The 12,214-nt window shown below is 36.0% G+C and overlaps 2 protein-coding genes across 2 annotated transcripts; one reads left to right on the plus strand and one right to left on the minus strand.

Moving 5' to 3' along the window:
* Positions 1–1,726: 1,726 nt before the first annotated feature.
* NRT1.5 (nitrate transporter 1.5) lies at positions 1,727–7,300 on the plus strand. The gene is made up of 5 exons (XM_089606503.1): positions 1,727–1,844; positions 2,335–2,452; positions 4,971–5,188; positions 5,289–5,851; positions 5,942–7,300. The coding sequence occupies exons 1-5, from the start codon at positions 1,818–1,820 to the stop codon at positions 6,840–6,842; spliced, it is 1,827 nt and encodes a 608-aa protein (XP_089462629.1). The 5' UTR covers positions 1,727–1,817; the 3' UTR covers positions 6,843–7,300.
* Positions 7,301–7,610: 310 nt separating this feature from the next.
* On the minus strand, positions 7,611–11,791 carry PKP3 (plastidial pyruvate kinase 3). Its single transcript, XM_089606514.1, has 12 exons — positions 11,400–11,791; positions 10,659–10,934; positions 10,083–10,248; positions 9,828–9,962; positions 9,608–9,718; positions 9,440–9,528; positions 9,260–9,322; positions 8,918–9,093; positions 8,704–8,803; positions 8,400–8,548; positions 8,067–8,175; positions 7,611–7,983 (listed from the first exon to the last, which is right to left on the minus strand). Exons 1-12 carry the CDS (start codon positions 11,616–11,618, stop codon positions 7,870–7,872), a joined length of 1,707 nt encoding a protein of 568 aa, XP_089462640.1. The 5' UTR covers positions 11,619–11,791; the 3' UTR covers positions 7,611–7,869.
* Between the last annotated feature and the right edge of the window lie 423 nt (positions 11,792–12,214).

The following is a 12,214-nucleotide window of genomic DNA, read 5'->3' on the forward strand; positions in this document are numbered from 1 at the left end:
GTCATAGTTAAAGCTGCTCATGAAGCCAATTTAGCCACGACTTTTCAAACTTCAGCTGTGACTAAATCTAGCCACGACTTGTCATAGAAATAACAGAATTGTAAATTTGTTAGGGTTAGCGAATTCCTCAGTTGACTAAATCTTTACCACAATCGACAGCTTCTCACCACCGTTGACGCGATCAAGACCCCTATCGGTCGATCCAGACTTATAACCGGATGCGAAATCAGAATCCACGGTTAGTTTCCCCGAGAATCAGCAATCATGCTTGCGATCTGTTATCGGAAGCGAGTTCTTCGGTGGCTCTTCATGGTGGAGACCGAGTTAGGCCGATGGTTAGGCTCAGAGGAAGAAGATAAATTGAGGTGAGAGAGGGTTCTAGAGAAAAAAATCCGATAGTTTTGAAATCCTTGAGAGAGATTTATTGATTTGGTGAAAGTCACCGCCGACGGACGTCGAAGGCGCGGCAAATATTTTATGTGTACCCACTGCAGTAGCAGATACCACTCATGGCCACCGTGTGCAACGACGACGTCATGTCGGAGATCGCTCGGCAGAGCTAGCGGACACTAATTGTACTAACAATTATTAACTAATATTAACATCTATTAGCTATTACTAACAAGTATTAATTAATATTAACAACTATTAGCGATTATTTACCTTCAATTTTGAACGCTATACACGAGTACGCAAGAAAAAATTACGAATGTCTTTTAAAAATGATGGTGTATCATTTTTACTATGTTTCTCTATTTCCGGGTTTTTTTAATTCAAAATAATGGTTTGTTTTGAGCATTTAATTATTTAATGACCAATGATAAATTGTTGTCATTTTTTTTTTTAGTTTCAATTTAGACTTAGTTAAAAAGTATTTTTGTCTTTGATGATCAGTTAATAATTTGAGTGGTAATTTTCAAATATTAATCAAATATTGGTTAAAATGAAATTTCAATGTTTCAAAATGGCTATTTAGCTACATAAATTGAATTGGAGTATTTAAAGACCATTTATACAATGATATCAAAATATGTATATCTTACATTTTTTATAAAATAAACATCGGCAATCTTTAAAAATTTCCAGCGTTTTATCTACGTCCGACAACAAGAAAATCGAAAATAAAACCACATAAAAAATTAAAAGAAATTGTAAATTGATCATAATTATTATTATTTTTTCTGTTCAAAGTTCAAATTGCTATATGTATATTCGTCTTTTCTTCTACTTTTATTTTATCTCGTGCTTGTTATTGCCAGTAGTGTTAATATCTTGTATACGTGTATTACCGTTTAAATAGTGAAGAAATTGGAAAATTCTACAGGAAAACAAAATGGAAGTCAATTTTGTGTCCTAAAAAAACAAAAAACTCAAGACTCTTGGAAATCCCATTTGAGGATGTTGTCAAAATCTGTCAATATCAACTAGATTACCCAATGAGTAACAATTTAGATTTCAGAGAAGGATCCCACTTTTGTAGGTTATTCACTAACTAATAATTTAAAATAAACTAGGAACTACTAATCAATTTTATTTTTATTTCTATTTTCATTTTTTAAGAAAGCTTCACTTCTCTATTTTCAGTCCAAACAAATTACAAGACTTTGAATATTGATCATGATTTAGCCATGTGGGTGTCCCCACTTTTAAACCCCATTAAATCTCAACCATCCATACAAGCCTCACTTCCTCTATATATACCCCCAATTCATCTATCTTTGTTCCCAAGCTCTACTTCCTCTGCAAAACCAAGCAAAAGAATCAAAAACAAAATATATATATACTCTCTCTCTCTCTGTCTTCAAAAAGACCCATCAATGGCCTGCTTTAATGTGTCCACGGAGGTGAGGATATTATTATTTTCTGATCACCAGTTCATATGTACACAGATTCTTTCTTTCTCTCTCTATATTATTAACAAATACATTTTGCATGATGAGACTATAATACTTTTGTTGATCATCTACAACAAAGCACATGACATTTTCATGATGAGTTGTTTCTTTAAGATAAAACTCTTCCAAAACAAAAGCAAACTCCAAAGTAGTTCCTCGTCATGAATTATGTATGTCATAAACTTTGCTCCTCGTTAAAAGTCTACTTTTACTGCGCATTTTGGGCTTCCAATTCGGAATAATAATTAACATTCATGTGTTTGTGAGTGAGTGAGTGCGTGCGATCATTCATTTATTTATCATGTTATGGTACGTCACAATTTTCTTTTTCTTGCTTCTCTCGATTTTCAAAAAATAATTACAACCGTCCATATGTGTATATATATTGATGTTGATCATGTATAGCGAGATAAATAAATTAAATTGAATAAATTTTCAGGGGAAGTTCAGAGATGAAGAAGGAGAAGTATGTACTCTTGATGGCACAGTTGATTGGCATGGTCGCCCAGCAATTAAGTCCAAATCTGGTGGATGGGTTGCTGGGACTATAATTCTCTGTAAGTCTTTCTATATATGTGTATCTATATGTTCAAATTTAGTTTCCGTTATAAATGTCCTTTTTTGGAATCCATGATCAAAGGAGTCTTCATTTGGCTATAGAGTTACATGTAAGATTCAGAGCATATATAAGGTATTAACGAATAATCCAAAAACAATGCGTTACGTGTATAATAGCACACATATATGAATATGATCGAAAGCCACTTTTGTAATCAAACTTGATCTCCCCTGTTTTTACTCGTGACTAAACCAACGAACTAGGCTTCAATCTTGAAGAAGATACCCTCGCTTTGCTATTTTTGGTGTTTATGAGGGACAAATATGTAAAGCTCCACGTAGAATTTTTTTATTGATCTTTTGCCTTTTTGAGAGCTTTAAGAGACGGGGAGAGAGAGCGTTTATCCATATGTGAACTTTTTTTTTGTTTGTTTGTTTGTTTGTTTTATATTTTAGATAAGTTGCCATAAATAGCTGACTCAAGTGTGCAATAGCTTCTGGTTGGTAGCTCTCAGGCTTATACATATTAGTATTATGTATAGAGATATAGAGAGAGAGAGAGAGAGAGAGATGAAAAGAAATGAGATAAACTCTAGACATCTAACAATTGCCTCGAAACAAAAAAAAAAAACCCCAAGTACACGTGTAGAAACAAAATAAGAAAGTACAGCAAGAAGAAAAAAAAACGGGTTTTTAGCAGATTTTGTGTTTGATTACAAAACAGTCATTGCCAGCTATCACTTTAGAGAGAGAGAGAGAGAGAGAGAGAGAGAGTCTATTTTGGTAGGTGAAAGGCGTCTTATATAAGCCTGGTTTAAGTTATCAAGAGTTTTAAGGTAATCAACAAAACGACATGAGAGAGAGAGAGAGAGGCATGCATATTGATTGACGTACGTACCAGCCACGCAACGCCACTCTTTGACTCTGCATGGACCAATATTTTGCCACGTGTCACGCTTAAAATAAATAGTTTTGAAAAATATTTTATATGTTCTGTGATATATGTCTGAGAAGCAAAAAGAATTGTATATAAACTATATAGTGATATGATGATATATTATAGTGATAGCTATGCAAGAAAATGGAATTTCTCTGAAATCAAACTGCTTTCAAACCAGATATTTTTTTGGAATCCGAATCAATGGATGACAGCATTAGAATAACTTTTATTTTTTACAAACTACGTATTTTTAATGATAAAACAGATCTTTGTTAACAGCATAGGGGATTTAATGCATGTATAAAGGAATACTATTGTTCCAGAATCAATGAGGTCATGTTTCACTTGAAAAGAAGTGTAATTTGGAAATCTCGTGCTTAGAAATAATTATTCTTATGAAATCTCTTAGGTATTTAATTATCATTTAATCACATATTTTGAATGTGAAAATATAAGAGATAATCTTAATACCAAATAATTTTTCCAAATTCACTTAATATATAGAAAAATTAAAAGAGCAAATTAATAATAATAATAATAATAATAATAATAATAATAATAATAATAATAATAATACTAATACTAATAATAATAATAACAGGTTGCTTTATAATATTTTAAGTCATTTTTAAGCCAAGAGTTAATGGTTTCCAGATTTTTGTCGCTATCTTACTAGGGATCCAATCAAATCGTAGTGTAATTATAAAGCATGACCTAAAGATTCAAATCCAGTCTTTTAGCATATAGAAAAATACTAAGGACAAAAATACCGACATGACGATTGGCTAAGCAACAAGGGCCAAATCATCTTGTTTTTCTTATGTAGCACTCATGTAAGCAGTTTTATTAATTAATGAAGTAAACAAGGGCAGAATCACTTTTTTCCTTCTTCCTTAACCATCTTATAATATTAGTCATGCCGTTAGCGTGGTACCTACTGAAATAAAATAGACTAAAAGAAATTAGAGAGAACCTTTTCACTTTGATAGTGAAATAATTTGTTATAGGGCATTATGTGGTTTGAATATGTCCATTAGTCACAATTCATATAATAGTGTTTCCACTTCAAATGGTATTTGTTTCTTAAGTGACATGGTTTATTTGGTGATCTCTAAATTATACACATACACTTCAACCATCTTCTTTTTGTCAGTTAAAAAAAAATAATTACAAAAAAGGGGGGCTTAAACTGTAAAGCAACATTACATGCAAAGCTAATGAATCATAAAATAAAATAATCAGATATTTTTGCTAAAGATGGCTGGTTGGTTTTTTAGAAAAACTTGCTCTTCCTTTTTGCCATGTTTATTTATATAGAGAATTCATATTCACCTAATATCATGTCTTTTAATATTCTAGATTATTTACTTTTAGTTATATAAAATAAAAATAAAAAAGCTTTTCTCAGTTTATTAGTAGATAATAATAATAATAATAATGAAAAAACAAAAAAATCAATCCTCCAAAAATTAATACGTCATCATCCTCATACTCTGTCATGTACTCCTCTATTCAGTAAGTGTGATGATCATGCAAATTGACTAATCGTGTCTAACGATGAATAATTTGATGAACAGTGAACCAAGGGCTAGTAACTTTGGCATTCTTTGGGGTGGGAGTGAATCTGGTTCTGTTTCTGACTCGGGTGCTTCAACAAGACAACGCAGCCGCGGCCAATAACGTCAGCAAATGGACCGGAACTGTCTATATCTTCTCTCTCTTCGGCGCCTTCCTCAGCGACTCCTATTGGGGAAGATTCAAAACATGCGCTATCTTCCAAGGCATCTTTGTCATTGTAAGCCTATAATATAACATATCTACCTTAATTATTGTACGCCTATGTCTATATGTCACATTGACTAATACAAGGTCGACAAATATGTTTGCTTGTTTAGGGTTTGGTGTCGCTATCACTGTCGACCAACCTGTTCTTGCTGAGCCCGAAAGGGTGTGGAAAGCAAGACGTACCGTGTGGGAAACACTCGAGCCTTGACATGGCGTTGTTCTACCTCGCGATCTACCTCATCGCGTTGGGCTACGGGGGATATCAGCCCAATATATGCACTTTCGGGGCAGACCAATTTGACGAGGAGAATCTGAGGGAGGGCCGGTCCAAGGTCGCCTTCTTTAGCTACTTCTATCTGGCGCTCAACCTCGGCTCGCTCTTCTCCAACACTATTTTGGGCTACTTCGAGGACGAAGGCTTGTGGGCCCTCGGATTTTGGGCCTCTGCAGCGTCCGCGTTCGGGGCGTTGGTGCTGTTCCTATGTGGCACCCTGAGGTACCGCCACTTCAAGTCGTGTGGGAACCCTCTCTCGAGGTTCAGCCAGGTCATATCTGCGGCGAGCAAGAAGTGGAATGTGGAAATGCCGGCGAGCGGTTCTTACGAGTTGTACGAAGAAAATGCAAAGGAATCGATCGCCGGAAATAGGAAGATGCTCCACACTCATGGTTTCAAGTATGCCATCATTATTACTTGTACAGCAAGTTATGTGTTACTTGGAGGACAAGTTACTTACTTTTTTTATCTTTTTCTTTCAATGTGTAGGTTCTTGGACCGTGCGGCGTACATCTCCTCCGGAGAAACCGAGGGCAGAAGGGACCCATGGAGGTTATGCACCATCACGCAGGTCGAGGAGGTCAAGTGCATCGTCAGGCTTCTCCCGATTTGGTTGTGCACAATCATCTACTCGGTCGTCTTCACCCAAATGGCTTCCCTCTTTGTCGAACAAGGCGCGGCGATGAAAACCACCGTGTCAAACTTCAAGATCCCCCCGGCCAGCATGTCAAGCTTCGACATCCTCAGCGTGGCCTTGTTCATCTTCGTGAACCGAAGAATCATCGACCCCATCGTGGGAAGGGTGAGGAAATCAAGCACGAAAGGGCTCAGCGAGCTGCAAAGGATGGGGATCGGTCTAGTCATAGCCGTTCTGGCAATGATCTCGGCTGGGATCGTGGAATGTTACAGACTCAAATACGCCAACAAGGATTGCCTTCATTGCGATGGTTCGAGCTCTCTGAGCATCTTTTGGCAAGTTCCTCAGTACGCCCTCATTGGGGCTTCAGAGGTCTTCATGTATGTCGGGCAACTAGAGTTCTTCAACGCTCAGGCACCGGATGGGCTGAAGAGTTTTGGGAGCGCTCTTTGTATGACTTCCATTTCGCTTGGGAACTATGTGAGCAGTCTGTTGGTGAGTATGGTGATGAAGATCTCGACGGAGGACCACATGCCCGGTTGGATTCCAGGGAACCTCAACAGAGGCCATCTAGACAGGTTCTACTTCCTCTTGGCAGGGCTGACTTCTCTTGACCTGATTGTCTATATCATCACTGCAAGGTGGTACAAGACTATCAAGTTGGAAGGTAAGTGTAACGAAGACAGCGACGAAGACGATAAGAGTGAGAGTGATGAGAGTGGGAACGAAAGTGAGAACTCGAACAAACACTGAAAATCGATGTTAAAGCCTATTGCTAGCCGGCCAAGAATAACATTACTACTTAAATAAGAGAAACAAATTTGGACACAAACACATGGGAGAGAACAGGTGGTTTGGTGTTCAAGGGAGAAAGAGCTCAGAGGAAGAAAAAAAAATCTTCACTGGTTTCAATATCAGCTGACAAAAAAAAAAAATCATAATTTTTGCTTTCACTGAGCTGGGTTTAATCAATAAGTTTGTTTAATTAATTAGTGTGCAGAGTGTCTGAAAAGATGATGAGTGAGTTCTGGCCCTTTTTGTTTGTTTTGCTTTGTTTACGGTCTTGATCTTGCTACACCAGTTTCTCATTCGTTTCCTTTGTGCTAGCCATAGAGCTATTTAACATGTTTATTTTTGCACATATATATCTGTGTAATTTCCCTTTCTTTTCTACAACTTCATATTTAATACGAGTAATCCATTTCTGCCAAGTTATTCTGTGAATCTTGCATGGTGCTATGGAAATTAAAGATGCCATATCAACTCAAACAGCCAAATAAATTAATTAGAGTGTTCTGGTTTCATGTGCAAAAAACACAAACTAATTGAATTCATACAATCTATATAGAGAGGGAAAAGGGTAAATAAACTAATTAGAGCAGACATCCCATAGCCTGATAGCACCGGGCCACCGGCGGAGTTGGGAAAATTACTTGGTATTATGGTGTATATTAGCAATATGAGAAGATTGGTTGGGAAAATTTAATGGCTTAATACTTTAGACAATTTGAAACTAAACAATTATGAATTTACTCTCTTATGAATTTTTCACTAATAAAATCAAGAAGATGATGGTTTTAACATTAGCTGACATAATAATCTTCAGATAAATCTAGAGATACAGAAACCACAAATGCCCTCTAAAACCAAAACTTAATTTAGCATTGCACTCTGTATTATTATCTACTAGTAAAAAAAAATCTAATCTCATGATAAGTTCATAAGATAAATAAATATATAAAAACGAAAGGAAAAAAAAAGGCTATTCTCAAGTGCAAAATCAGCTTCCAACTTTACGCACTTGAATATGGTGAGTCGAGTTTTCGCGCCAGATTGGTTGGGCGCCGCTTTGGACGATTGTGACATTCTCGCCATCTTTCAAATGGCCTCGATCCTAGATTTAAAAAAAAAATACAGTTAAGAGAAATGTTACCCAAAAAAAAAAAAAAAAAACACTAAGATAATGTATGGACTTACCACCAATAGCTTGAGTGCTCTTGCGAAGGTCTCCTCTGCATCATTTGAGAATTCCATGTATATCGGCAACACACCTTGATAAAGTGCAAGCCTTTGCTTAACCCTTACTCTGAAAAAGGGTAAAATCACAGGCGTTGAATACGAATGATAATTCCTTGTGGAAAATAAAATGTCAGGTATCCCAAGAGAAAATAGATTCGGTTTACTTTAATCACATAAAAAGACAAGGTGGCAGAAAATCAGACGTTTCAATTTGACGAAGAATGAAATTCCCAACCTCTCAACGAGCCAATAAAGAAAAGAACAGCCAATACTCGGTGGTAGTAAACTTACTCATTGGTGAAGGAAAAAATCGTAGAGTTGGCACGGTAATGGCTTAAGAGAACAGCCATAGAGCCCGTCCTTGTGAAAACGAGAAGCGGTGTGTTCAGTGTGTTTGCCATTGTTGTTGCATGGAAGGCAAACATGTCTCCCATTTCCCGCTGCAGAAATAAAATGAACAAGGCACGAATAATTTAAAAAAAAAAAAAAAAAAAAAAAAAAAAAATTGCTGTGAGCAATAGCGTTAAGGATTTCAGTGACATTCTTCAGAATTATATTTAGAGAGAACTTATGAAGCAGATGTCTCAGTGCACACCTTATATTCGCTCATCTGATTCTGCGGAGGAGTGACTGGTAGACTTGACTCAGTTCTCAATGCCACGGTGTGCATCACTTTCACAGCTTTCAGCGGAAACCTTTGTGACATACATAGATATATAAAAAATATATATATATATATATATATATATATTTAAATATATAAAACAAAAATAATTTCAAGGTCCCGGGTGGCTAGTGAAAAAACTTACTTTCCGTGGGCGGTTTCCCCAGAAAGCATGACCGCATCAGCACCTTCTCGAACAGCAATGGCAATGTCAGAGACCTCTGCTCGTGTCGGGGTCGGATGGTTGATCATGCTCTCCAACATGTTTGTCGCCACGATCACTGGTTTCTGCGCACTTCTACACCTTCTAATGATCTCCTCCTATATATATATATATATATATATATATATATATATATATATATATATATATATATATATATATATATATATATACATACATACATATATACACACACAATGGATTATTGTTAACGAACATTGTTATAAACATTTTTTTAGTGGGTCTTCGTTAACGGCCTATTACCTGCAATAGAGGAACATCTTCAATTGGAAGTTCAGCTCCAAGGTCTCCACGGGCAACCATCGCCTATAATTAAAGTATATATAAAAGATATTTTATTATAAATTGTTTTAAAGGGGCGTTCTTGAAAGTGAAGATATCAGTATCCAGGGGCAAATGAAGATTAAAATAGCCAAGACTAACCCCGTCACATGCTGAAATTATGGATGGGAGATTTGGTATAGAGTCTGCACTTTCGATTTTCACAATCACGTGAATATCGGCGTTGCAACCTACAAAGAGAATTGTTTCATTAACATCAAATAAGCAGTGAAAGGAACAACGAGATCATCAAGAGGGTCGAATATTAACTTTTGAGATAATCTTTTAACTCGTAAACCACTCTCGCGTCTTTCACGAAAGAAACAGCGTAGAAATCAACTTCGTTGTCCACTCCAAACTTGATATCCTCCCAGTCTTTATCTGTGTACATATGACGTTTTTTATCCAGGCGATCAAGCATTTTCAATAGACAATAATATAAAATAAAATAGTTTGCATAAGTAACGGTGTTTAGGGCAATTCGGTTTACCTGTTATTGAAGGAAGTGTTGCACTCTTTCCACGGACATTCAAATGGCGCCTCGATTTTAGCTCTCCGCCATCAACTACGACACACTTGACTATATCCCCCGTCTTTGACTTAACTGATAAAGACATCATTCCACCTAAAATAAAAGGAAAAAAAATCATTAAACTTCTGAAATCGCAAAGACGTTCTATAACAATACAACAGTGAAAATAACTTGTTCAGTTAAGGCTAAACGGAAAAGGCAAATTATAATTACCATCAACCAGAATCATATCTCCGACCTCAACATCGTTGATGAAGTCGTCGTAATTCACACTAACAGTGTCTTCTGTGCACACTCCTCTCTTGATTGTGAAATTGAATTCTTGGCCATCCTCGAGCATTATCGGTTGAGCCACATCTCCGCTTCTAACCTCGGGACCCTACACCACATCAACTAAACTTCTGAACCATTTCTCACTATTCTAGAGAAAAAAAATAAGCATATCAACCTCATGTACAGCCCGATAATTATAAAATAATATTAATTATTAAAAAAAAAAAAAAAGAATATTAGTTTTCGGTAACAAAATCATGAAGACACTTTCGTTGGAAAAGCGAGTTGTCCAATATTATTAACTGTATCAGGGGATTTGAGTCAGCACGGGAAAGATAATCATAAAAAAGAGAAAAAAAAAAAAAAAAAAAAAAAAAAACCCACAAATTCTTGCACTGGTGAGGTGTTGAGAATTTCATAACCACAAAATTCATAATTAGCAAATGAGCAAAACCCTGTATCAGATTTCCGCATATAAGTGTTATATTGAAAAAGAAAAGAAAAAAAAAAGACTACCTTGGTGTCCAACATTACGGCAATGGCCTTGTCAACGAACTGGGCATTGTACTCCTTGACGATATCAATGGTCTTTTGGTGCGAAGCGTGGTCGCCGTGAGACATGTTGAGACGAGCCACGTTCATCCCCGCCTCAGCCAGCTTCCATATCATCTCTTTCGAGCTCGTCGAGGGACCGATCGTGCAAATAATCTTTGTCTTTCTACGGCTATTAGAGGTCACCTTTTTCAGACCACTCACATAGTAGTCGCTAGCCTCAAGAGTGTCAAACCTCTCCTGAAAAATTGTAGTAGTTTTCGTTTTTATTCAGTAACAACTTAGAAGAAGAGTTTTTATTGAAATTAAACTGAATCTGTCACTTTATAAACAACCATTTTTTTTTTTAACTTCAAAGTGAATCACAACTTGGACTAACAATATGTGAAGTGGTAGTTTAATGATCAGAAACGTTGAAAAACTTTTGCTTTCAATCGAATCACTAAAACATTTCATTCAAACATAAAGCTCACAACTATGATAGTTTCAATTCAATAAGAGAGCCTATTCCTCTAACCTCGAACGAATCTCATCAACAAAATCATCTGAATCCAATCAGAAGATAAACCAGCACCAAAAAGGTGAAAATTAAAATAAATAAATAAATAACGATGCAAAAGCAAAATTAAATTTTTTTTTTTTTTTTTACATAATTATACACTGAATAAGTGAGGTATAAATCGTGAATAGAGTAATCGAACATACAGAACCGCCAGCGAGACCATTGGAAGAGTTGAGCTGTCCCTTAGACCTCTCCTCGATGATGGCCATCGATCTGATTCCGAACCTGATTTTCTGAGCACATTGAGATTTTCTGAGGTGTGTTTGGAAGCCAAGAAACTCGTTCACGCTCTTGGACGAGGCCAGAGGAGAATCGGCCTTCTTCAGGAGTGAGATTCTCGTCGAGATATTCAGAGCCGCCATTGGAGAGAGAATTCGAGAGCTAAGGAATAAAAGAGACACAGTCCCAGAGAGAGATTTGTGGAAGTCAGAGAAAGGGACAGAGCCGAGTTATTTGGGCTCTGTTTTTGCTGTGAAACTCAGAGAGAGAGAGAGAGTTGAGAGTTGGTCTTCTTATACAAACTCGTGGGCTAAAAGCTGCGATACAAAAAATGCCACAAATATATATTTCATTTTTATATAATATATTTGGTATTATACACGTTACCGTATACCTATATTCTGGGTCATTTTAAATATCCCTTTAGTTGAGATCTGACTGATTGGCAGAAAATCCAGAATTAGCCTCAGTTTTTTTTTTTTTTTTTCATTTTTTCTTTGCTCTGTTTGTACTGGCATAGGAGTTTTTGAGCTTCAGTATTTCCTAATTTTCTTTTATTTTTCTTATTTCATCCATAATTTAGCAGAAATTAAATTTATCTTTAATAACTATTAACGAATTAAACATATTAAATCTAAGAACAAAATTATAAATAAAAAATTTAAAGATTATTAAAATTTTCATGTTTAGGAACTAAATTAAAATATTATAAAAATAGATTCAGAATAATCTAGTTTAA

This window comes from Urtica dioica, chromosome 2, assembly GCF_054948205.1.
Source record: "Urtica dioica subsp. dioica isolate 48M chromosome 2, U.dioica_male_clone48M_v1_H2, whole genome shotgun sequence".
NCBI classification, from domain to species: Eukaryota; Viridiplantae; Streptophyta; class Magnoliopsida; order Rosales; family Urticaceae; genus Urtica; species Urtica dioica.

Coding starts and splice junctions, on each gene's coding strand:
- PKP3 (XM_089606514.1), bottom strand. CDS start 11,618: ATGGCGGCTCTGAATATCTCGACGAGAATCTCACTCCTGAAGAAGGCC. Junction 10,249..10,658: donor CCGTAATGTTGGACACCAAG/GTAGTCTTTTTT, acceptor GATGTGGTGTAG/GGTCCCGAGGTTAGAAGCGG. Junction 9,094..9,259: donor AAGATGTTCCTCTATTGCAG/GTAATAGGCCGT, acceptor ATATATATATAG/GAGGAGATCATTAGAAGGTG.
- NRT1.5 (XM_089606503.1), top strand. CDS start 1,818: ATGGCCTGCTTTAATGTGTCCACGGAG. Junction 2,453..4,970: donor TGCTGGGACTATAATTCTCT/GTAAGTCTTTCT, acceptor TTTGATGAACAG/TGAACCAAGGGCTAGTAACT. Junction 5,852..5,941: donor CTCCACACTCATGGTTTCAA/GTATGCCATCAT, acceptor TTCAATGTGTAG/GTTCTTGGACCGTGCGGCGT.